Below are 26,940 nucleotides of genomic sequence, written 5' to 3' on the forward strand. Positions count from 1 at the left end.
GCCTCTCCTGGTACTTGCCAGGTGAGTCTATGGGATGATCTGGCGAGGAGCAGGAGTGAAGACCGGGTTCTTGTAGTCTCTGGTGTTGATTTGTAACTTAGAGCAGGTGTGCAGTGCCAACGCCCAGTCAGCTCGTCACCAGGGAGGAAGGCTCAGATGAGCCTGAGTGTCTAAATGGTAACGTGTGGACGGCGCAGTGGATAGCGCACAGGAACTCCAGCAGCAGAACACAGAGGTGGCGGGTTCGAACCCCGTGGCGGGTTCGAAACCGTAACACTAATATTGTCCATGGTGCAGATTTACGGGGTTGCAGTTATTCGCATTAATTGAGCGTCTGGCGAGGGGCCGCGATTGATCACTAAAGTGCTTCAGTAACAACAGATAAGAAAAAATAGAACTGATGCTGAAGTGCCAGAGAATAAAACAGAGGAAAAAGAAAGGGAGGATAGGGTACAAATATATGCAATAGGCTGTGTGTCCAGTTTCACAGCCACACAGACAGAACAAGTCTTTGTGTTGACTATCTACAGTCTACATTTCACTCGTGATGATCAGTTACTTCACTGGGAGCGCCATTCGTTTTTGGAATTCATTGTCGTGACACAAGTAGAAAACAATCACCGCGGCGAGCGGGGAATAAGGAGCATGGGTGTAAAAATCCGTGGGCTGAGTGAATATATATGAATAGAAGGAGTAAACAATGTGAGGTTACAGAACGTGGCTAATCCTAAAAAGGAACGAACAGGCGGCCGACCTGTTGAAAAGAGGCTGTGTCTGTACCGGCTATCGCTGATGTACTGCGCCACGTCTGCATCAGCAGGTCCGCTTGGAATTAAACCGCCTAATGGCATTTTGCCAGTAATTGGTATTATAACCATGTCCACTTCTTCTATACAGTCTATGCATGAAACATTTCTCCACAGTGATGCTGTGTGTTAACATTGTGCTCACCTAGCATCTCTAAAAAAGTTCATGTTTTTTGTTTTGTAATAATTTCTAGGTAGGAATAAGAAGGACGTTTTCATCCTTACTGTTTGGTTTTGTGAATAAATAATAATAGAAAATAAGATTTAAAAAAATATATTACGTCGTTCCCGTCTTTAATTTTTTTTACATCACAATTTTTCAGGGTCACAGCATCATATCCCTTGGATTTTCAATGGGGTCAGCATTTTAAGTTTCCAGGGCTGTCTAACCAGCTCATCGCATATTTCTATTCAATGACCAAGAGATAATTCCATTTCTGAGGCATTCTATTCAATTCAATTCAGTTTATTTTGTATAGCCTGATATCAGAAATTACAAATTTGCCTCAGTGGGCTTTACAATCTGTATAGATAGACATCCTGACCTTTGACCTCACATCGGATCAGGAGAAACTCCCAAAAAATAGAAAAAACCCTTTCAGGGGGAAAAAGGAGTAACATAAACACATTCAATGAATATGACAGAGTTGATAATGTGTAACGGAGAGATGAAAATTCATCCATAAGGAGAGAGAGAAGAGGAAAGAGGTGCTCAGTGTGTCCTAAGCGTCCCCCTCAGCCTCTCAGCCTCTAACAGCATCTCTAGGTCTGGATCAGGTGAACCTGGTTCAGGTCTAACTATAAGACCATCAAGAGGAAAGTCTTCAGTCTCCATGAGGTGACTGTGTCTCCTCCAGGACTGAAGGTGAAAGCTGGTTCAATAAAAGAGGAGGAGCTTGATACCTGAAGGCTCTGGCTCCCATCCTACTTTTTAAGACTCAAGGAACTACAAGTAGTCCCGCATTTAGTGAGGCAGCTCTCTAGTGGAGCAATATGGTACGACAAGCTCCTTAAGATATGATGGAGCATCACCAATCAAGGCTTTGTAGGAGAGGAGAAGACTTTTAAAAGTGATTCTTGATCTTACTGGGAGCCAGTGCAGAGCAGCTAGTGCAGGAGTGATGTGATCCCTTTTCTTAGTTTTAGTGAGAATACGATCTGCAGCATTCTGGATCAACTGGAGGGACCTAAGAGACTTATTAGAGCAGCCTGATAAAAAGGAGTTGCAGGAATCCAGTCTCGAAGTAACGAATGAGTGAACCAATTTTCTGTGGATTGTATCACGTAATAATCCAGTAGAAGATACTTCTGCTGAAATGATGATGTTTTTTGACACGCACCGGAACATCACAGGCTTGTGGGCAGACTGGCTAATGGACACAAATATTAAAAGAGCATAAAAGAAAGGAGAGAATATCAAAATACCATTATGCTCCCTGTCCACCCAGCCTGTTCCTCTCCTTTAAGAGATTCATTACCAGCAATGATCTGTAACCTCCTCCAAAAAAGAAGTTAAAGGGGGACCAAACTCTATTGCCGTCATTTAAATTCGTCTTTGGGACCGTCCTAATCCCGAGGTTTTTCCACGTTTCATCGAGTGGCTGCTCCACAGTGGCTACGCTTCAGATTTCTCCTAAGCTTAAGTGTAATTTGCTTTGCCACGGCGGGCCGAAGGCAATAGTGTTGGAATGCGGTCGACGTGCTCTGTGCTTCTGAAGTGATGAGTATTATCAGCATGGGATCGGGCTGCGGTGTGCCGTCTAACAAATAACGTCTCTTTGTAAGAATCCGGTATTGGATAAGGCATTGTGAGGTTTTCCTCTCCATGTATGAGTGTTTTAGACTCGTCATCACACACCTATTACGGTATTAACAAGCCTAGAACATTGTCACGTGATAACCTGAAGACCCCACACCTGAAAACAAAAAGTTAAAGCTGCATGTATCAACATGTTTGTTATAACATAATGTGTCAAACCATATTTATATGATGTGATAATAAAATGAATATTATTATGCATTTATATAAACTAATAAGTTGACTTAAATGTCACGAATCATTCAGTTTCAATTCAATTTAGTTTATTTTATACAGCCCAATATCAGAAATTACAAATTATCCTTCAGAGTGCTTTACAATCTGTACACATAGACATCCCTGACCTTTGACCTCACATCGGATCAGGAACAACTACCAAGAAATAGAAGAAAAAAACATTCACAGGGAAAAAAGGGAAGAACCCTTTGGGAGAGCAACAGAGGAGGATCCCTCTCCAGGATGGACAGAACAATAGATGTCATGTGACCAGAATGAATCATGACAGAGAAACAACACAATCAATGAGTGACAGAGTGTACCTAAACTTAGCTATCATAAGTTATACAGCTACACACATCTGTAGTTATTTTAACCCAAACATTGACATATTTGTCACATAACTTGAATACTTAAGTTACGCCACATCCGTGATTAACCCACTGTGACTGATTTGTTGCCTAACACCATTTCTATGGTTGTCTTAACCCAGACGTTGACGTACTTCTGTACCTATGTAACACCAGGACCATCGATATTTGAACCCAAAAGTAATTTTCAACAAATGTTAAAATTTTTAAGTAATGTCACTTTCGTCGTTATGTTAACCCACATCCCAATCTTTTCCGAACCTAACCAGGTGGTTTTGATACCTCAACACTGATTGCTCTGGTTGCTGGATATTTGTAGAAAAATAACAAAGTAGCTCTTCGTAAGATATCATACCAACGGTTGTCTAAGGATGTGTTGCACTGGTAGAGAAGAACAATGTGTAGTCCCACTCAGATTTACAGATTGTTCAGTGCCAGTAAAAAAAGAAAAAAAAGACAATTTCACACTGCTGTGTCAGCAGGGGTGTTGGAGAACCCACAACAATAAGAACATATTAATAGCACAGCACAATGTGTTATACAAGCTGCTCTGTGCTGTGACACGGATGAAGAAGGAATTGCTAAACATGAAGTTGGATGATAAAAAGAAAATATATTTCCAGTTTCAAAGTGGCCCTTGACTAATAAGAGATGCTGTTATTGAGATATAAGACGGGATAATGTTGTCGACCACAGTGAAGGTACAATAGAGTTACGCTGTCATGTTAAACAACTATTATGTTTCAGAATACACACATAATAGTTTTTTTAAAGCGGCTGGCTAAGAAAATACATTTTAAGGGCATTCAGAGTTTCACATTGAGCTATAAATAATACATATTTGTACACACAGGTCAGGAACAATACATTTAGACACCTCATTTGTCAGGTCCAGTTCTAAGAAAGATGTATGTGTGGGTAAATAAGACATTGGTCGTAGATTAACTGTATTTTTGCTAAAAATGTAATCTCTTAAATGCCCTATATGTATATATACTTTCTATATATGGGTTGTATTGCACTCCGTTACAGAGCTAAAGTGTCCTTCTATTTGCTAATGGTGTAATTCATGATGTATTTGCTGTCTGTGGATTTTGTAATGGGATTGGAGAAACACAGCAACATCCGAGGGTAGACTCAACCCTCTAATGCCAGCCAATTCGTCTGATGGCTTGCTTTTGAATGGAACTTCAGAACTCCGATCCCGGCAGCCCAATCAACAATAATTAGGTCATGCAAGTTGTTTCTAGCTTTCGTAGGGCAAAGTAAAATCTGTATCTAGGTGCCTATAGCGCAATCATCAATTAAGGAATGGGGTTGAAGCTACGTTTAAGTAATGTGTATCTCTGTGGGAAGACACATTCAAATAATGTTTGCTTATTTGGCTCTGTGCGGTACTTCCAAGTAAAGGCATGTACATACCAATGCGGAATACTCGTTTGCCAATATTTAGCATCAAAACTATTCATACCGACCGTGATGTCGCGCAGACAAGAGGACACGCGACTAGGATCCTATTGAGCCACAGCAACGTCTGGTCTGTCTGAGTTGGACAGTCTAAACTACTGGAACCTATTTTATTGAGTTTCCTCCAGCTAAATAATGTCAGTTCCCTCTAATAAACAGATGGGTAGTGTACATTCCCAAGGCTATTATTATAAAAGCTAAGAGCAAAAAGAGCAGATCTGGTCTGCACCGCCTTTGTCAACGTTGAAAGGAGTCATAAAGATTTCCGCCTCCGTGTTTTGCAACATAGGTGCATGTATTGATTCCCCCCCCCCCCCCCTTCCCTCAAAACGTCTTTGCCACTTATGAAAGCTCAGGAGAAAAAACAACAACAAGCTTGCTTCAGAAAACATCCCGACGAGCCAATTAATAGCGATGAAATGCTGCATGTAAGCCCCTCCGTTGTTGGAGGATGAACCGCTGTGTGTGTGTGTGTGTGTTGAGCCTCTACACCGCTGATAAGTCATGGAGAAAAAGAAAAAGCAACCCTATCAGAATTCTAGGACAGAAACGGGTGACATCATTTCGTGTTGATTCGGTGGAAATTCGGAAGCTGTACATTCTCAAGTGGAAACAAGTTTTCTATTCCCTGAATGTCTCAATGCTCCACTGAGTTTGTGTGTGTGTTTGTGTGTGTTGTGTACCTTCAGGCGGCCGTCCTTCTCTCGTCATTAATGATTGTCAACAAAAAAAAACAGCCTGACCTCAGCCTGGACTTCCGAGGCATGCTTTGAAGTGGATTCGCAACGTCATTACCGTTTGTGCCGAATGTTTTGTTTTAGTCTTTTAGCGCTCCACTTCGGGTTGTTAGTCGTGCAGCTGTGTTGTGGATGTGAATGTGTGTGTCTGAGTGTGGGCGGTAGGCAGGGCCGGAGTGGGGCCACTTTTCAGCCCGGGAATTTCAGGCTCAAGACCAGCCCACTTTTTTCATGGTCGTGGAAATTGGATAAATGAAGCAACAGTTCAGCTCTTACTATCCTGTAGTTCTTTTATTAATACCATGGTCCAACAAATAATGTAAAGGTTAAATACAACAATAATAATCCACTTAAAATGAGAAGTTAACAAAAAATATGCATAACATTAAAAAAAGGCAGAAGGGCATAGCAGGGGTGTCAGACTCAGATTAGGCAGTAGGCCAGATTTGTTGGAGTGAGACCTCATGGGGGCCGTCATTGTCATGGTCATGGTCATTGTCATGGTCATTATCATTTTTCTGCATGAGTATTATATAGTGGTGATTTACTCCTTTACTACACACACTTCTGAGCAAACAATGCATATTGGTTCATCAAGTACTGTCATATACTGCTCTTTCTTAGAATATATAACTTTAATTCATATCGTTTCCTCTGTTATCCTCTCTACCTGTCCCTGTAGTCATGGCCTCCTCATTGCAAATGTCGGGCTCATCATTTTCAGCAGGAGACTGTCTTATCTGCTGCTCCGAAGCTACAAAGAAAAATTAAGAGTGATATTACTGCATACTTCAATATCAATAGTATATATCAATATTTCCATAATATTTGCAAAGTCTATGGATTGCCATATTTTGGGTGATTTAAAAGGCTAATATTTTAATTCAATTTAATATTTTGCTTGAGAATAGGTTGACAACGCTACAATGATATTAATCACGGCTACAACGTTAGCCGAATAGTTATGTTGCTAATCATGAGGCCTTTGTCTCTCTTCACCAGTTGACACTTGTGTTTGTCCTCTTGAAAATAAATCTGTAAGCTTGGCACATTTGGCAGCATCCTCCTCCAATGCCTTTCTTTTTTTCAACCTGGCTTTTTCAGCCCCTCCTTCCCTCTTCCTCCCGTCCATCCTCCCTGACGCGTATCGTTGCGGTCGGGCCGGCCCAGCTATCAGGAGCTGAGAAAACTTTTTGGAAAAGACGGCGAAGGGCCGAACCAACTCGATTAGGAAGTGCTCCTCTCTCAAATTGAGTTGGTTGGTTCCATAATGGACTGAACCAACTCTATTATTTGGGAGGGGTGAACTTCCTCGCATGGTACAACCCATGCAGAGGCTGCGGTGTCAGAATGCGGAACGTGTGTAGCCCACTTTAAGAGAAGATGGACTAACGTGATAAATGTCAACAAATACAATTCTCGACCGGCCCAGAAGTGAAGCGGCCCACCGGGAACTCTCCCGATTACCCACCCCGGGCCTGGCGGTAGGAATATGACTGCGTCAACAACACATCCAGAGTCCAGGACACAAATGCAGGAACCGCTGCACCAGTTGAATCGAGCAGCTTTCAGTTTACGTAATCTTCTCTCAGGAAAGAGATCCCCCCCCCCCCGACACACACACACACGCAAAGGGTTACGGAGAACCAACTTCACCCGAAGGCGGCTGAGACAACAGTGTCCGTGGCCTACATGTGGCTCGTCTCTGAATGTCAGCCCTGACAGAAGGTTTGGTAGGACCTGCAGCGACCCGGCTAACGTGTTAATAATAACAGGAGCATCTCCCTCGGCTCCCCAGTACCATCATTTTAAATATTAATCCACTCTGCAGACGTTAGCCGGTGTCTGTCTTTTCCCCAGACGATTGTGATTGAATCATTGCCCTTTCCAAACATGGAATCGCACAGAAAGACATGCTGTGGTGGTCATGACAACACTTCCTTGATCCCAACGTCGGCAAATAGCGACACTTGGTCGGTGGCCCTATGCTTGAGACCATGTTGTACCCCTCTAGCGTCCGCTTTGGACGTTTCATGGGCGACGGGTCAGTTTCCGCTCAATGCAAACTGTCTTTTCTTCCAGCGTAGGTTTACTTTTCTTTTTTTACTTTTTACTTTTTCAAGTACTTGGTCGGGTTTTTAGCAAAGATCATGTTTGGGGTTCTAATAATGATTGTTCTGAAAAAATATGCTGGCGTTATGTAACTGCATAATAAATTAGGAGTGGAAGTTACGTAACTAAACTACGGTAAAATAAGCCAATGTTGACTTTTGGTTTCCCAATGTTTATTTGACCCATCCAACGTCCCCGTCCCACCTGCCCGAAGAGGACTTTCTCGCTTTTTATACTACATCTTCAAATAATGACGCAGATGGGTTTACTCTGGAATTAGTTAAGTCCCGTACAGACGCTAAAATTATACGTCTCATGCTTCCATATTTAGAGCCCTGATAGGAGGCAACTCAGAAACTTGAGTGTAAAGATAATGCTAAAAAAAAAGAAGAAAAAAAATCCATAGGTTTGAGAAAATATAACAAGCTCAAGTGTGGATTTGATAAGATTAAAAAAGAGGAAGATTAGAACGTTTTAGAAGTCCATCCGGTCGCATTTATCTGTCCACAAAATCAGCGTCTCTCAGGACTGAGCGTAGTCCACAGTGTATCCTAAACACCCCGACCTTGAAAACCCTCTCTTAACGATTACTTTGTTGAGGACACTGTCCACTGACAGACTTTGTGGTGTTACGTATGCCAATGAGTTCCTTGGAACGGCGGAGGTGCGATGAAAGGGGGTTTGGACAATTAGGGATGAGAAGGGGGGTTGAGGGGCGAGATTGAATAAGTACACGGGGATGAACAGAGGGTTGAAAGAGGAACGATGATGGGCATGGGCCAGGAAATGTGTCAGCAAGGCCAACCCCCCCCCCCCCCCCTCCCACGGAGCGACACGGAGGATTGGTGCAACATCTCAGTGTGAACTCTTGCTTCATCGCCGTCCTGTGGTTTCCTGTGATGAGAGCGAAGGAAAGTGTATCGAAGAGTCCTCTGGAGAACATAAACCCTGCAGCCTTTCACTGCCCACAGCCCTCCCACCTCGCTGTCAAAAAACAAGCTTTTGGCCTTGCTGCTACATTTTCTCGCCCATGCCCATCATCGTTCCTCACTCAACCCTCTGTTCATACCCGTGTACTTATTCAATCTCGCCCCTCAACCCCCCTTTCATCGCACTTCCGCCATTCCAAGGAACTCATTGGCATACGTACCAACACAAAGTCTGTCAGTGGACAGTGTCCTCAACAAAGTAATCGTTGAGATAGAGTTTTTAAGATCGGGGGGTTTAGGATACACTGTGGACTAACTTTGAGGCGATAATTTCGCAACTCGCGCCAATCAGCTCTTAAGTTGCTCTGCGCGTCATCGCTGTCCCGCCGCTGTTGAATCAGAACAAGATGCACAAACTTATCGTTGCGGTTTGTGGGCACCCGGAGCTCTTTAATACAACCTCGTATGAGTACCTGACTATACTGTTTTGAACACAATAACACGCGTTAGATGTTCCTCTCTCATAGCGCTGGAAGCGGAAGTCTTTCGGACGTAACAGTAACTTCATCGGTGAAAGTCACCGAGCTGTGTGAGACTACGGGTGATGTCATGAACCCAAACACGAGGGCGTTAGATGTTCGCACGTTTGTGGGATGTCCACAACAAGTATAAAGCAGAATTAGTGGTAAGTTCTTCCGTGGTAGATGAAGGAAATGATCAAGGTTTTTATGGAGGCAAGCCACAGAGATAAGCCCCGCCCCTCGCAGAGCTTCACAACGCTTTTGGCGTGAACACGGCAAATGGTCACGCGAGTAAACTCTCGCGTTTTAGGCGATGCAACAAATCGCGGCGCTTTTGGTGTGAACGTAGCATAAGACGTACATGTCTGGAGATATTCTTCAAATACATATGCATTATGCTTCTATCTGAAATTTCCAAAGTAACATGGGAGTTAATGATAGTGTGGGCTCCATAGGAGCGTAGTGGAGGATCAATCGCAGGTCTGTCGCAGGAGGCAAACATATTTTCCTGCATGAAAGTCCACTTGCCGACATACCATTCAAAACTCCGATCTTCATACCCTTCCTGTCCACATTATTGCATACATATAGAGAATTGTCCGAGCCAAACAGCTTTCTTCCACCTCAGGCTGGAAATAAGAAAAGACACATTGTAAGTCCACCAGACTTTGATCTCCCTTTCATACTGGTAGGTACAAAATGGGCAATTTAGTCCTCCTCGACGAATATGTTTAGGGTCTCCAGTACAAAGAACTGATCGTAGTGGTATTCACTTTATTTGTATTCTACCCTGAAAGGACTTTAGCAAATAAATCCGAACATTTAATATGTAATAGTATGCCCTATTCCTTTTTCTGCATTCTCTTGTAGAAAGCTGCTTCCCTGGCACTTGTCCCCTCTCGACGAGACGCTTTCAAGTTTTCCCTGCTCAAGGCTTCAATGTACTTGTCTCAGTCGTAAAAAACGTCTATGCTGGACCTTGGCTCGCACTCTCGCAGTCGAGTAAATGTAACACAGAGAACCTGTACTGACTCAATCCATCACGACCTCGACCATAACACAAAAACCCCTCAATGCAAAAAAATGTATCCGCAAAACCGATATCATGAATTCATGAAAACTATGTAAACGTACAGTATGTACACACAGCCGCAGTCCATTTTAAATACCAGCAGATGTTCCTTTTTCAATTCCAACTATTGTGTGTTCAGGGTCCCGGTGACATAAATATGCATGTATAATAGATGTCCCTGGAACGAAATATAGATGTGCTCTCAGCATATTACACAGCCAAAGTAATTTCTCTGTGTGTGTATTAGCCAGAAAAGGGTTTCATAATGAAAGCACACAAATAAACCTGCAGGCCCCCCCCCCCCCCCCCCGCTTTCAAGTAAAAAAGGACAGCATTGCCTGCTGACAGCTGCTCGGTGGCCTTCTCAGAGGGACTCCAGGAAAACCTCTAACGGACCCCCCCTCCTGCCCCTGACACAGCACCCCAAATGCGCCTTCAGAACTCTGCTGGAATTCCATCAATAGCGGAAGCCGAGCCTGGGGACAGATGCTGTACGACACTCGTGAGCTCCTGCAGGGCGAGAGGCCTGTCAAATGGCTCCCACTGCTCGGGCCCAACTCTGGGCAGTCACTGAAACAAATTCTCAGCACACCACCTGTCAAGTGTGCAACGCGACACAAAAACGGCTCGACAAAATGCCCCGCCGCTGTCGCCTCTGACATCACAATGCCTAAACGAGAGTCTCGGATGTAAGGGTTGTGTGAGGGAGGGATGTCGAAAGGTGGAGGAAGCACTTTGAGGCATTTTACCCTTTTTTAGACTCAAAGTCTATCTATTCCCAACATTACTGCCTTTGTTTTTGCATTCGTTGGCCATGTGGCTGAATGTCTTTTCTGAAGAACACAAATCTATCGTGAGAGAGCACAGAACAACCCCTGGCTGAAATTTGTTTAGCATTGCCTGCTTTGCAGCAAGTCTGCAGAAAATCCAATTGACAGCCAGATGGGAAAGAAAGAATAAAAAGGCAGACATAGAGATAAACATGACACGAGACGGAACGGTATGTGTGTGATACAGCACCCTCGGTGCCAGCCCGTCCACTGGACCGTGCGTTGAAGCTGATTTGCCGCCAGAGCCCAAGGCTCTGAGAGCAGGCCAAGTCCTCCAAGGGTACGAGCAGCAGCATCGCCTCGACAGCAGGGAGCACATAGCGGCAAGAGTGCATCGAGCACTCGGACACACGCTGGTAACGGAGGGGTGTTGGTTCGAGAGGGAGTCTAAGAGCTTTGAATTGCCCAAAATGTAAAAGATAAGTGTGGTCTCTGCTGGAGATTGAGAGAAAGAACAAGAAGGGCCTGTGAGTCGGTTATTTCTGGTCTACTGGAGGGTGGGGGGGGATCTAAATCTGTGGCTGGATGGAAGGAACACCTTCTGGGTAATGACCCTAAAAGCTCCCGTCAGAAGGAAACAGAGATCGGTCCTGAAATCAACGGGAGGGACTGGAAACAGGTGCCAGACAAGAAATAGGACGGTTGCCGGGCAAAAAGACAAAATATTATTCCTTCCATAATCTCTATTTATCTTCAGATAGATCATAAACACTGATGGGCATGTATTTCAAATGTATTGCCTCCACTACGAGCAACCGCATTGATGGGTCACCAGCTAACGTGGTCAGCAGACACTTTTTACGAAAGGATCCTTCAACAGTTGAATCTCATACAATCCCGCCCACAGGCACCCTTTGAATCCCACCGAGGACCGAATCCTTTGTTTAGAGGCGAGAATACACAAGCGTGTCATCTGCGTAAGAACACCCACAATGAATTGTGGAGGATATGCATATCCTCTTCAAGACTTTGGAAAGAAGGGAAAAGCATGAGTTAACTTTTCTCATCACCTTATCAGTCTGCCAAAAAATCTGTTTCCAGGACCAATTTGAAGGGAGAATAGTCAATCCCATTTCTGAATCCTCACTGATATTTGCTCTATAAAGCCTCATTTAAAAGTTACGGCAGAGAGAGACGGTTGGGTCGAACCAGAAGATTTTCACATAGTATGGCTTCATTCCCACCAGAGCAACGTTACAGTCAGCAAAGTAGAATTGCTTTGTTCTTCAGTATAGTCTTCAGTGTAGGAGAACGTATTCATTTTGAAATTATAATACTCTATTCGTCTTTTTTTTTTAATAGACTTAAGTGTTTTGTATCCATGTTAAGAGGAATCCAAAATCCTAATCCTAATAGGAATTGTGATTGTAACTTGACCTGGAAGGTCTATTCAAGCATCCTTGACTTTTTTCAATTCAATTCAATTCAGTTTATTTGCATAGCCCATTTTCACAAATTACAAATTTGTCTCAGAGTGCTTTACAATCTGTACATATAGAGCGTATTCACGTGACGTCAGAATCTCAATCGCGCCATCTTGGGGTCCCACTTATTAAATGTCAGAAGAAGTTGACCTGGCTATCGTGTCCGCTGTTTGATTATGCGAGAGCCCAGCAACCTCATGTCCTTCTGCATTACCAAAGAAAGATTTCAGCGGTTGGAATTGAATATTTGCAACGCTTTTTTACCTGATTTTACTCGCTCAACACTTTGCGGTTAATTCGCTAGTTACCAGCACATAGCCCGGTCACATTCCTGTAAAACAGTTTTCATTTCAGCTATCGACCATGGGACATTAACAACTATTTCTGCGTTATACTTGTTGTGGAAATACCACAAATGTCGGAACATCAAGCGCCCTGTGTCTGGGTTCATATATGATCCGTAGTCGCACAGCTCCGCCTCCAGGACGAGTGTCTGGATGAAGCCGCTTCCAGCGCTCATTCAGGACCAGCAGTGACTGGCTGGCTGGCCGTGCTGAGTGCTGTTCCCATGGAGCCAGATTTAGAGTTAAAACACATTCAATGAATATGACAGAGTGTATAGGTGTATACTTTGAGAAACATCGAATTTCTTTATCCCATTAACATAAACTAGCCTAAGCTTGATCTGGATTCTGGACCATGCCTACAATGAACTATTCATTCACTCTATTGTTTTCATTGAATGTGTTGTAACTCTGTAATGATTCCTTCTGGTCACATGACATCTATTGTTCTGTCCATCCTGGAGAGGGATCCTCCTCTGTTGCTCTTCTGAAGGGTTCTTCACTTTTTTCCTCATGAAAGGTTTTTTTCTATTTCTTGTGAGGTCAAAGGTCAGGGATGTCGTATATGTACAGATTGTAAAGCCCTCTGATATTGGGCCATATAAAATAAACTGAATTAAATCTTAGTTACCTTTTCAACGCATTAGACAGCTAAGAACTGCTCAGTTTCATTACAAGCTCAATACTCTATTGTCAAAAGTAACTCTAAATAGAAAGAGAAAGGTACAAGTAGATAATGGTATGCCACTTAGCACAGCTTGCATTTAAACGTGTCCCCCCTTCAGTCACTTTACAGTTCCTCTCATGCCTTATTAGTCTCCTACCTCCCTCTCCCTGACCACCCAGCCTGTTCTCCGTTTCTCCCGACTCCCCTCGTTGCTTACTTACATTGCCCTCGCTGACAGATGACCTGTCGGCTGAACTCCACTTTGAACTCTCACCGTGTAAGCGATCGATGGCTTCAAACTGCTCCCCTCTGCAGCGTGGAGGGGTTGGTGATTGATTGATCTATTGAGTGATTAAACGAGTGTCTTAATACTGCCTCCACGGAGCAGTACGTCATTAATAAAAATGGCACCCATGTTCGATTGATTATAATTTAAGTTAAAATAGGCTATAAATCAAAATGGAAAACAATGGAAGGAAGCCCCCTGGGGGCGTTTTCTTCATCACCATGTTCTTATGTATGTGCAGCAACTCTTGAGGTATTCACAATGGAGGTGAACACACTGTCGTTGTCCCATTAAACTGTCCGAACAACACTATGTCTCGGCTCTACACCCAATGTAACGCATAAGCAGTCCTGATCTCACCTAATAGACTCCAGGTTGTTGTGATCTAGAAGTATTGACAACCGTAAGAGGAAGTATGAAGTTTATTTGAATTCCCATTGTCATTTTTTTGCATTTAGCATTTTCTTCTTTCTATAAAATGTCCCTGTCTACGTGTCCCGTAGATCTCACACTGTCCATGTCTACGTGTCCCGTAGATCTCACACTGTCCATGTCTACGTGTCCCGTAGATCTCACAATGTCCATGTCTACCTGTCCCGTAGATCTCACACTGTCCATGTCTACGTGTCCCGTAGATCTCACACTGTCCCTGTTTACGTGTCCTGTAGATCTCACACTTTGGACTCCTACCGACCTCTTACTGGTGTGTGTTCTACTGTTATTACACTAAATGTAATTTAGCTGACACCTTTATCCAAAGCAACATACAATCACATTCATACACCGTAGACACAGCTACCAGAAGCAATTCAGGTTGGGTGTCTTGCTCAAGGACACATCGACTAGGACGGGGATTGAACCGCTCCTGATTGAAAGACGGACCTGCTAAGCTCTGACCCACAGTTGCCCCGACACCCACTGTTGGATCATACAATAATAACATTTCCCCTATCCTCTTACTACATTTGTACTTTTATGTGCTTGTCCTTTTATTTATTTATATGGAATTCATGTCTTTATTTGTTGGATACCGGTAGGCTATAGAGGCATCGGCCTCCCCTGGAAAGCCCGTTGGATTAACTCCTGTTGCTTTTAAATGTGTTGTATAAGTAAATGGGACTTTACTCGGGTGTGAAATTGATCGGATGAACGCAGATTGAACATTCAACAAAAGCTGGTTCAAAAAAGTTGCAGAGCTTTACGCTCTTAGTTGTTTATATATTTCATTGACAATAACCCATTGTACTAAAGCAATAGCTCAGGGTATCAATGATTTTTCTTCTTCTCATGAATAACTACGAATAAAATAAAATAGGCCTTTATGTCCTGGCTGCCTGCACATACTGAGGAACTAACGCTAGCGGCCAGCACATGCTAGCGTTATGTCGATTTTTAATACTTAGCTCTTTATTTACATCATTGATTGTGCAACTATTGAGGAAGGGTTAGCTACAGCAGGTGGGCTTTGATGGGTGGAGGTGGGTTGCCCGGCAGGATGTTGCTCCACTTTCAAGTGGTTTAAGTGGTCAATAGTTCTACTTCATCATCTCTCTGGTGTCAAGACCTGCAACAGATAGTGTGTGACTTGTGGTGCTGAGGAGGGAGTGGTAATGGTGAGAAACACACGGGGACCTGAAGTCATTCAGGAGGTGAATCCTATTCTGCTCCATCCACTCCTCTGTGAGGTTTCCCATTTTGAAGCTTTTTTTTTGTTGCATGCTGTATCATGTTGTAGCTATTACTTGCTCCCTGTTGGTGGAAGTGATGGCTTCTTAAAGTGTGAAGGAATTAGAAGTCATTGCTGTGCCATGTGCATATTGTATTCAATCAGATGGCTTGATTTGAGCTGACAATTTCATAACTAATATAATGCAAGTGAAAGTACAATATCATCCATTTTTAAGCCACCAGTGAAAGAAAGGAACAATTATATGAATCAATTATGTTCGAGGAACTGAGGACATTTTTAATAAAAATATTATAAAAAACAAACGAAAAAAAATCAGGAGTAGAAAACAAACAGAATGTTCAATTCAGTTTATTTTGTATAGCCCATTCTCACAAATTACAAATTTGCCTCAGAGGGCTTTACAATCTGTTCACACAGACATCCCTGTCCCAAAACCTCACATCGGATCAGGAAAAACTCCCAAACAACCCTTCAGGGGGAAAAAAGGGAAGAACCCTTCAGGAGAGCAACAGAGGAGGATCCCTCTCCAGGATGGACGGAACAATAGATGTCATGTGACCAGAAGGACCAGAAAGAATCATTTCAGAGTAACAACACATTCAATGAATATGACAGAGTGTATGAATAGTTGGTAGTAGGCATGGACCACGATCCAGACCTCCATGATCCATCAGGCAGATGGAGGTAGAGAGGAGGAGTGGGCGGGGCATCAGCAGCACCATGGCATCAGGTATTCTCATTCCTTTATGTCTCCGTATCATCAACCAAGAGTCCAAAACGAAATGATCCGACTCCTTATACCAGGGATTCCCAAAGTGTGGTGCGCGAGAGGAAAAATGTAATGGTGGTCTAATGGTGTAATAATTAATATTAAACATTCTCAGGGCTCTCAAGTGTCATTTCGGTCTTAACCAGTGGCGTCCCTAGGCTAAAAAACCCGGGGCTAAAGCCCCGGATGTATTTTAATTAGCCCCGAATGTAAACAAAAGAAAAAAGATTTGGCACACAAGTGGTTAACACCTCCAGGTCGCACGTGACGTCATTCACCCAAAACAGCGGAGTCAGACTGGCAGCAGGCGCACGTAACAGCAAGCTGCTGTCTGAGAGTGTTTCTATGTCGACAAATTTCGCTGCTTCACTCTTCCTGATGGCGCCGCGAAAGGTCGCCTCGGTGTGTTGGTGCGCGATGTTTTTTATTGTTTTCGTTTTAAATACTGTTTTCTGCTGGGATTCCCAGAGCTCTTTCACCAGAGAAGAGCTCTTGAACATCAGGGGAACAACTCCAGCGGATTTACTTCCAACGTTTTTTACTTCTGTGGAGTTACTGGACATTTTTGTAAAAGGTGTGCTCACCTTCGCCCACGTGGTGAAACGCCGGCGGAGAGGGAAACGTTCGGGAGCGCTTGTACGGCTACGGAAACGGGGATCTCGGACAGCGCTGCCGGGCATATTTCTCCAACGTCCGCTCACTGTGCAACAAACTGGACGAACTCCAGCTGCTGGTGGGGAGAGACAGAGACTTCTCCTCATCCTCCGTTCTGTGTTTCACGGAATCATGGCTTAGTGGCTCGATACCAGACTCTGCGCTCCAGCTCGCTGGCTTCCAGCTGTTCCGAGCGGACCGGGTCACGGAGCTCTCCGGTAAAAAAAAAAGGGTGGAGGAATCTGCTTTTACCTCAACAACGGCTGGTGCAACGACGTAACGGTGATTCTACAGCACTGTTCGCCGGACCTGGAATCTTTATCATTCACTGCAAACCCTTCTACTCCCCACGTGAGTTCGCTTCATTCATCCTGGCCGGAGTTTACATGCCGCAGGGGAACGTGCACGAGGCACAGCGGACCCTCGCCGAACAGATACGGTGTGTGGAGCGGACCTTCCCGGACTCTTTAGTTATTGTACTCGGGATTTTAACAAAGGAAACCTCAGCCACGAACTCCTAAATATAGACAGTTAATTAAATGCCCTACCAGAGAGAAGAGCATTCTGGACCACTGCTACACAACAATCAGCAGGGCCTATCACGCCGTCCTCGAGCTGCACTGGGAAACTCTGACCACGTCATGGTTCATCTGATTCCTCATACAGGCAGAGACTAAAGCTCTGCAAACCTGTGGTGAGGAAGTTCAAGAAGTGGACCAGTGAGGCTCTGGAGGATCTACGGGCGTGCTTTGACTGTACTGACTGGGATGTCTTCAGGACTGCTACCAACAGCCTGGATGAGTACACAGAGGCTGTAACTTCCTACATCAGCTTCTGTGAGGACAGCTGTATTCCATCCAGCTCCAGGGTGAGTTATAACAACGACAAACCCTGGTTCACAGCGGAGCTCAGGAAGCTAAGACTGCAGAAGGACCAGGCATTCAGGAGTGGGGACAAGGACCTGTACACAGAGTCCAAATACAGGTTTAGCAAGGCGGTGAGAGATGCTAAACGACTGTACTCTGAGAAACTGCAACAGCAGCTCTCAGCAAACGACTCTGCTTCTGTCTGGAGAGGGCTCAGGCAGATCACCAACTACAAGCCCAAATCACCCCACTCCATGAACAATGTGCTTCTGGCAGACGAGCTAAATGAGTTCTACTGCCGCTTTGAAAGACAATGGAGCAGTCCTGAGACAATCCCCACAGCCCCACCAACAAGCCACAGACCATCAGCCCACCCTCCCCAGCCCATCAGGGGCTCACACCTCTGGAGCACTCTCCAGCAACTCAGCGACGCCTCGCGTCATCCTGGAGAGATCCGTCAGCAGGCTGTTTAAATAGCAGACCCCAGTCATAGCAGCGGGCCCGGACTCCGTCTCCCCCTCCACCCTGAAGCACTGTGCTGACCAGCTGTCTCCGGTGTTCACCGACATCTTCAACACCTCCCTGGAGACATGCCACGTTCCAGCCTGCTTCAAGGCCTCCACCATCATCCCGTCCCCAAAAACCCAAGATCACAGGACTCAATGACTACAGGCCCGTCGCCCTGACCTCTGTGGTCATGAAGTCCTTGAACGCTGGTCCTGTCACACCTCAAGACCATCACCGACCCACTCCTGGACCCCTGCAGTTCGCCTACAGAGCCAACAGGTCTGCAGACGATGCAGTCAACATGGCCCTTCACTACATCCTCCAGCATCTGGACTCCCGAGGAACCTACGCCAGGATCCTGTTTGTGGACTTCAGCTCTGCCTTCAATTCCATCATCCCGTCCCTGCTGCAGGACAAGCTCTCCCAGCTGCACGTGCCCGACTCCACCTGCAGGTGGATCACAGACTTCCTGACCGACAGGAAGCAGCACGTGAGGCTGGGGAAACACGTCTCAGGCTCCCGGACCACCAGCACGGGTTCCCCGCAAGGCTGTGTTCTCTCCCCTCTGCTGTTCTCCCTGTACACCAACAGCTGCACCTCCAGTCACCAGTCCGTCAAGCTCCTAAAGTTCGCGGATGACACCACCCTCATTGGACTCATCTCTGGCGGAGACGAGACCGCCTACAGGTGGGAGACTGACCACCTGGTGACCTGGTGCAGCCAGAACAACCTGGAGCTCAACGCTCTGAAGACAGTGGAGATGGTTGTGGATTTCAGGAGGAATGCAGCCCCACCCGCCCTCTCATCCTGTGTGACTCCCCGACGCTGTGGAGTCCTACCGCTTCCTGGGCTCCATCATCTCCCAGGACCTCAAGTGGGAGCTGAACATCGGCTCCATCTCCAAGAAGGCCCAGCAGAGGATGTTCTTCCTGAGGCAGCTGAGGAAATTCAACCTGCCAGGGAAGATGATGGTACAGTTCTACACGGCCATCGTTGAGTCCATCATCTGCTCCTCCATCACCGTCTGGCACCCTGCAGCCACAGCCAAAGACAAGCGCAGGCTGCAGAGCATCATCCGCTCGGCCGAGAGGGTTATCGGCTGCAATCTGCCTTCCTCCAGGTCCTGTTCACTTCCAGGTCACTGAAGCGGGCCAGAAAGATTGTCGCCGACCCTCCCACCCTGGACACTCCTGTTCGAGTCCCTCCTCGGGAGGAGGCTGCGTCCATCATGACCACGACCTCCCGCCACACCAATAGCTTTTTCCGACGGCGGTCGGGCTCATCAATGGACCCCGGAACTGACTGACTGTCACCCCCAGGACTACCACCTCTTCTTCCACCTTCCTCTCTCCTCCTTCTTCCCGCTCCTTCCTCTTCCTCCTCCTCCCTCTTCCTCCCACTCCTCCTCCCTCCTTGCGTTGATTGTTGTTTGTCATGTCCAAATGTTGCACCTTCCACCAAAAAAAATTCCTCGTTTGTTTGTGAAAACATTCATTCTTTGGCAATAAACCTGTTTCTGATTCTGATTCTGATTCTGATTCTGGGCTAAGCCCAGCGCCGCCGCTCCCATAACGCGCATCGCTCCCCTCCCGTCAACAACTCTTCTCGGCTCGATGCCGGCGCGCGTCACGCCCAGCCGTGATGCGCGTACAGGTGAGCACACTCTCACTAGCACCCCCCCCCCCCCCCCCCATCAACAACTCTTGCATTCTGTTGCGTTTTTTTTTTATGGTTTGGGGGATTGGGGGTGCGTGAACCCGGTCGGGATGTAGAAGGGGGTGCGTGGTCTAAAAAGTTTGGGAACCCCTGCCTTATACCAAGGCTTACTTAGAAACTACTTCCGTTGATGGAAATGACCACATGGCCTCTCAGCAGAGTGACAGCGTGATTGTGCCTGAAGGAAAAAAGAAAACATTTTAGAAAGACAGCTCGACAAACAGCGAGGTGGAAGAGAGACAGAGAGTTGGATCGCGATTGGTGTTGGGAAGAGTGTTATTTAGCTTTCTCCAAAAACTGAAGAACACCCTGCCAGATTTACGACTAGCACACGCACACACACACACACACACACAGAACCTCAAAGCACCTGCCAAAGAATGGCAGAGGAAAGAAATGTGACTAATTCCATCGCTTTCCAAGCCATTGAAAGATGATAAACTGGAGGAGAGGCGTGCATATCCATGGTAGATTTGACTTGGAAGCCATCCGGAGTGAAAAGGGCGAGGGAGTTTCTCCGTGATTATCAGACGGATGGACGGACATGAACCAACGGACGGGATTCAGGGGCGCAGCGGGAACACTGAACGCCGCCTGCTGCTTCCTCACGGATGACGACGACCTTTTGAGATGTGGGCTTTTGATTTGTTTTTAATAGACAGCGAAGTCATGAGACTGAGGCCCCTGCACTAAGCATTGCAGTAGTATTATTATTTTTTGGTAGAATTTAAATCATCAAAGCGGTGTGGTTGAAAGTGGGATGTTCCCCCCCCCCCCCCCCCACCATTAGAGGACGCAAGTTGTTCTACAATGTTCAGCAACACGTGTTCATTTCAGCTCATCACAAGCATGCAGTCTGTTCACAGTAAATAGCCACGAGCCCTGACCAGAGAACAGCCTGACCAGTGATATAACTTATCTCAGAATAGATTTTATTGTGAGTGGAAGTGTGTCTGGACATGAGTTTCTCACAGGGGATTCCTGCCCTTCCACACAGATAGAGGCGCATAGTGGCGGGTATTTAATTGGTCGAGGGACGGATTCAACCTGACAAAACCCAAAACTACAGAGAAAACTCATCTCCTTACCCTATCTCTAAGGCTGAGCTTGGCCTCCTACAGAGGAAACTCAACTCCTTACCCTATCTATAAGGCTGAGCTTGGCCTCCTACAGAGGAAACTCATCTCCTTACCCTATCTCTAAGACTGAGCTTGGCCTCATACAGAGGAAACTCAACTCCTTACCCTATCTATAAGGCTGAGCTTGGCCTCCTACAGAGAAAACTCATCTCCTTACCCTATCTCTAAGGCTGAGCTTGGCCTCCTACAGAGGAAACTCAACTCCTTACCCTATCTATAAGGCTGAGCTTGGCCTCCTACAGAGGAAACTCATCTCCTTACCCTATCTCTAAGACTGAGCTTGGCCTCCTACAGAGGAAACTCAACTCCTTACCCTATCTATAAGGCTGAGCTTGGCCTCCTACAGAGGAAACTCATCTCCTTACCCTATCTCTAAGGCTAAGTCCTGCCACCCAACAGAGGAAACTCATCTCCTTACCACTAATTATAACACTATTAAGAAGTTAGGGAAGCAGATTGGTCATACCAGTGGCAGCTGGTGGTGACAATTGAGGGAGCTCCCCCCCCCCCCCCCCGTCCAAATCTATCCTCACTGTTAGCCTTTTGATTATTATTTAAAGAAAGTTTCTAATTTGCACGTTGTAATTGATCTTCCAATGTGCTAATATAAGAATATATTATTTACTTCACTCCCAGTCGTCACAGAGTTGAAGATGACATTTGGAAATGATTGTTGGACCAACATTTTATCAAGATTGTGCTTTTTGATTGGTTAGGCAGGACGTGGTCCTTTGGAGCATCATTGTACATGTTTTGGCCTCGCTACACATGCAGAGCGCTGGAGTCTGTGGTGTGGAGCGCTCACTTAACCAAAAGTCAATAAACACAGCCAGCTAATGAGCTCCTGTCTTTTCTATTTGCCTCAGATAATATAAGACACGCTGTGAGCTTCAGTATCTCTGTGCATATGAGCACTAAATTAGCTCTTATTCTGCTGTATATATTGGAACATGAACGATAGCTGTTAGTGTCAGATACTGTGAAAACACAACATCATTTATCATCAAGTTATATGAATTTGAATTTGTACATTCAATTTGTAAAAGGTTGTGTAGCAGATGTCTCTGCAAACAGTTGATTTCCAGTGGTTATGGCTACTGTGGCTCTAAGGAAATGTGTTTTCTAAAATGCGCTGTGCATCAATATTTACAATCCGTAGAGAAATGGTATACTTAGTAAATGTTCTATGCAAAATATTCCCAATGTTCTTCAAAATGTATATGAAAAAAAGTCCCTCATTTTCTGTTTAAAGGCTAAAAATGTCGCTCCATATTCTCAACATGTCCAATTTCAGCCCTCAAAAAAACAACGTGTGAACACACACTTTACTATTAAAATACAAGTGATACCTTACCATGTGTTCCCTTTTTCCTTCTTTTTTTAGGCTTGCAAGATGTCCTGCCAGAGTTCCTGCGGGGGCGTTTCGTGGAGGCGGCCCTCAGCTACGTGGCGTGCAACTCGGAGGGCGAGCTGCTCTGCCGCGACAACGACTGCTGGTGCCGCTGCTCGCCGCGCTTCCCAGAGTGCAACTGTCCCTTCGCCGACATCAAGGTCATGGAGGGCAACCTGGAGAAGAGCAGAGACGCCTGGGATGGCTTCAACCAAGAGTTCATGGACTCAGGTACACGGGCTACAATGATATGTGTAATGAACACAATTTTTTGTGGGTTACAAAAATGAAACACTCCAATTTGACTAGAAATGTTCTCCAGAGTTTAAACCTTTCAAACGAAGCTTTTCCAAGAAACCATTTTCATTAAAAATCTTCTCTGAGAGGCTGCTTGACCAAAATGTGTTGTTTGGCTCGGCGTTGCGACAGGATGTACCGAGTCTGGACCGCTGAACAGAAACTGTGTTGTGTGAGACTGTTCAGTTGGCGGATGGGATGTTGATGATTTACAGCTCCAAGCTGGATACAGTTCATTCTTTTAACAACAGTTAGTTCACGCAGCGTGTACCTGTGAAGTGTTGCGCCGTCCTTGAACATGAACACGGGGCAGTCGTCGGCATAGTGTGATGATAACTTATCTGGAATACAGCTCTGTTGATGCAGATTTCTCCTCAGATAGACACATCATAACTATGCCATACTGTACATGTGTTTCCAGAGTCTCTGAGGGGGCTTGAGGGGCTCTGGTAGGGCTGTTGTTATATAGGGGAAAAGGCAGTTTATATATTCTTTATTTAGACTGAGATGATTTGTCAAGTAAGCTCTAAATGACTTCAATTCAATTCAGTTTATTTTGTGTAGCCCATTCTCACAAATTACAAATTTACAATCTGTACATATAGACATCCCTGTCCCAGAACCTCACATGGGATCAGGAAAAACTCCAAAACAACCCTTCAAGGGGATAAAAGGGAAGAAACCTTCAGGAGAGCAACAGACGAGGATCCCTCTCCAGGATGGACGGATGAATAGATGTCATGTGACCAGAAGGATTCATGACAGAGTTACAACACATTCAATGAGTATGACAGAGTGTATGAATAGTTGGTAGTAGGCATGGACCACGATCCAGACCTCCATGATCCATCAGGCAGATGGAAGTAGAGAGGAGGAGTGGGCGGGGCATCAGCAGGGCCATGGCATAGTTGGTAGTAGACATATTCCACGATCCAGACCTCCGTGATCCATCTGGCAGATGGAATGACCAAGGAACTGAAGTGAATCCAACGAATCTCTGATATCAACTCGTGGTTGACAAGGACCGAGCGTCTAATCAGGAGCCACTGGTTGTTGCACAGCCATGTGATTTCTTTGAATAGACCATGTCGGATGCTGCATTAGGTTCTTTAAAATCTCTGCCGACCACTGCGTTAACGACTTCTATTCAACATCGACTTCATCCGAATTTTATTTGGCTGTAGGCCAGCTTGACCCACGACAACCTCCACTTGGACACGTGAGTCCCGAAGCTCTGACTAACTGGTAGTATGTAAAAGATAGAGAGTGATAAAGAAACAGAAATACAAGTGATAATGGGGAAGCTGAAAAGGTCATAATAATAATAACAATAAAAATGCGGCAAAATGTGCCGCACTTATCCTTTTTTACAATGTTTTCATACCAAAAGTGTGCAGGCTGGAGGCAAACATGTCAGTCCAACTTTTAAAAACCATGTCGCATTTGCAAAACAATTCCCAGAAGTTAGAAAAAAGTGTATTCAGACTCAAAAACCAGCGGCTCAAAGTCGTTGTGTGATGAATGTATCTTGCGGCGATGCACTCAGCAGTGTGTGTGTGTACTGGTGATTCCGTTAGCTAAACACACCGTTCAGACCAAATACGATGCCTGGCAACAGAACAAGAGCACATTTGACTGCTTATGAACTCACCGTTTAATATGTAAGAGAAATTTCCTGTTTTTTTCCCCCATAAAAATCTCGAAAGGGGATCAGAATAAATAGGGAACATTTTTAAATGTAATGAAACCGAAAGGATAGCTTCAGAGTAGCCGTCTCATCAATGTGTGATGATTTAGAGGTTAAGTTACACGTGGAGTCACTCTCGTCTCAGCGTGTCCCTCAAAACCCGTGACTCAAATGATCGCTCCGGGATCCGGCCCGTTAGGACTTTCTGAGCCGCTGCATTACTCGACATAACGGCCGCGTGACAAAGTTGGGCGCTCAGCCGCGTGGAAGTTACGCGTTAGCGTGCTGAGCCACAGCGACGGCCCCATCAGGTGCGCAGTCTGGATTTCCTCCTCGCCAGGCGGCCCCATCACAACCGCTCATCGTGAGAAGATGAGAAGAGATGTGTGTGTGTGTCGGCGCTGACGATGCGGAACAACTCAGGTGTCACTTCATGAAGTAGCTGAAGTGTCTTTTTTTTCCCGCGTGTGTGTTGCTGCTCCATGTCAACACATCACCGGTTCACTTCTCGGAATGACTCGGAAGGTGAAGGCAGCAATTAATTGGAGACGGGTATCTGGCAGCTTCTCTTAAACGCTGTGTGTGTGTGTGTGTGTGTGTGTGTGTGTGCGCGTGTGTGTGTGTCTTCCGCGCGCGCCGCCATTTCTTCTAAAATTGCTTAGCGAGTAATATTACTGGGGTAAACAGCATTTCTGTGCATCTACTTAGACTCATTGTGGCAGCACCTGACTTTGCAAAAGTTTCTTTTTTTTCTTTTTCTTTTGCAGCATATTAAATCTTTATAAAGATGCACCGGCAGGGTATTGAAAGGCGATGTTGGGGGTAAGACACGTGATTGCGAGGCCTTTTTCTTGTCCCGCTGACGTCGTGTTTATTTTCCTTCTTTTTTTCCAAGAGCCTAACTTTGTGCTGTTTGTCGTTAAATCTATTTCGAAAAAAAAGAGGCCTCGTAGTACTTTTGGAGGCAACGTGTGTTTGAGTAATGAGCTATAAATATCTCCTTGGTTAGTCACACGCGAGCACGCAAACACACACACACACACAAGAAGAAGAAGAGATGCACACATACTGTACGCCCACAGGTCCGTATCCAGTGCATCGCCAACGTTTCATCTAAAGTCCTCTCTCTCTCTCTCTCTCACTCACTCACTCACTCACTCACTCACTCACTCTCTCGATTCAATTCAATAAGGCTTTATCGGTATGAATGTTGCAACAACAATATTGCCAAAGCATCAAGACACAGCAACACACACAAAATAAAATGAGGATAATACCCTCAAAACAAAGCTTATATACATATATATATATATACACATATATATGTACTTATATATATACAGTTATAAATGTGCTTATATATATACAGTTATATATATACTTTTTAAAATATATTTATATATAGATAAATATATTTTTAAAAAATGTATTAATAGATTTGTGTGTATATATATATATGTATATATATTTTATATAACAGACATAAGAGCTCTCTCTCTCCCTGCGAGTGTGTTCTTTACTTGTCTTTTTGGATGGATCTAATGTCGGAGGCAAGATGTCCTGGGAAGGTGTGAATGAATTTGGGGCGGCTTTAGCTCAGTGGGGTAAGAGGGCCGTCCTGCAACCGCAGGGTTGCGGGTTCGATCCCCGCTCTCCCCATTAGTTGCAAGTCGAAGTGTCCTTGAGCAAGGCACTGAACCCCCAGTTGCTTCCCGGGCGCTTCACCGCAGCCCACTGCTCCTTAATAACTAAGGATGGGTTAAATGCAGAGAACTAATTTCCCCTTGGGGATTAATAAAAGTGTATATTCTATTCTATTCTATAAGTTGCGTCTGGAACATCGCAGCTTTTAGTTTTCTGAAATCGGGAAATTGAGTCAGCTTCATTCCCTGATACCTGGTTCTGCCCGCCCTCTGTATCGAACCACATCCTAGTGCTTTAGTATATCTATTTCCCTATAATATTATACCTTTTGGGTGCCCTAGTGGAGAATTGCAGGTGGCAGGCCAGTGTGTGTGGGATTGACTACGGTGCCCATGTTCAATCATAACCACCAGGTACTTTAGAGTAAGTAATACGCGATTCAGATTAAGTAGAAATAAACATAAAGCGTTCAGCAGCTCCATTCTCCTCCCAAAGTGTGACCTCAGGAGTTGATTAACCGACCTGAGACGCAACTCTGCGCAGGTGGAAGGGCCAAATGTAAGAGGCTATAGTATAATGGTATTCTGAGAGGGGTTAGCTAGAATTACCATATTAATAACACTTTTCACCCAACAACCAAGCCATTAAGCCGGAGCTTTGAAATATTACACTTCGGCTGGTGTGGGAAATGCGAGTTCTGGGCCATCATATGTGTCGTGGAGAGCGAGAAGAAAGGTGTAAGTGACTAATGAGGTCACTCGTACATGAAACACAAGACGGAGCTGCTCTGTAATTGAGGTTCAATTCGCGGCTCCGAGGGCGGGTCACAGGCAGCTCCCCGCCGAGAGAGGAAAGAGAAGATGTCCCAGAATCTTCATCAAATGAAAAGCATTCACAAGGTTTGATCAACCAGGCACATCGAGACCGACCGCACACGCTTTACTAGTTCATTTTTAAATACATTGTAACAGTTTTCAATG

The 26,940-nt window shown here is 45.1% G+C and overlaps 1 protein-coding gene across 1 annotated transcript in view; it reads left to right on the forward strand.

The window, feature by feature from the left end:
- Window positions 1-26,940, forward strand: part of brinp2 (bone morphogenetic protein/retinoic acid inducible neural-specific 2) — a 141,047-nt gene that overhangs the window by 68,436 nt on the left and 45,671 nt on the right. Inside the window, exon 5 of the mRNA XM_056421463.1 lies at window positions 22,327-22,563. Coding sequence (XP_056277438.1) covers window positions 22,327-22,563 — 237 coding nt within the window. The remainder of the gene's footprint in view (window positions 1-22,326; window positions 22,564-26,940) is intronic.

The sequence above is a fragment of the Pseudoliparis swirei genome, chromosome 8 (assembly GCF_029220125.1).
Source record: "Pseudoliparis swirei isolate HS2019 ecotype Mariana Trench chromosome 8, NWPU_hadal_v1, whole genome shotgun sequence".
Lineage (NCBI taxonomy): Eukaryota > Metazoa > Chordata > Actinopteri > Perciformes > Liparidae > Pseudoliparis > Pseudoliparis swirei.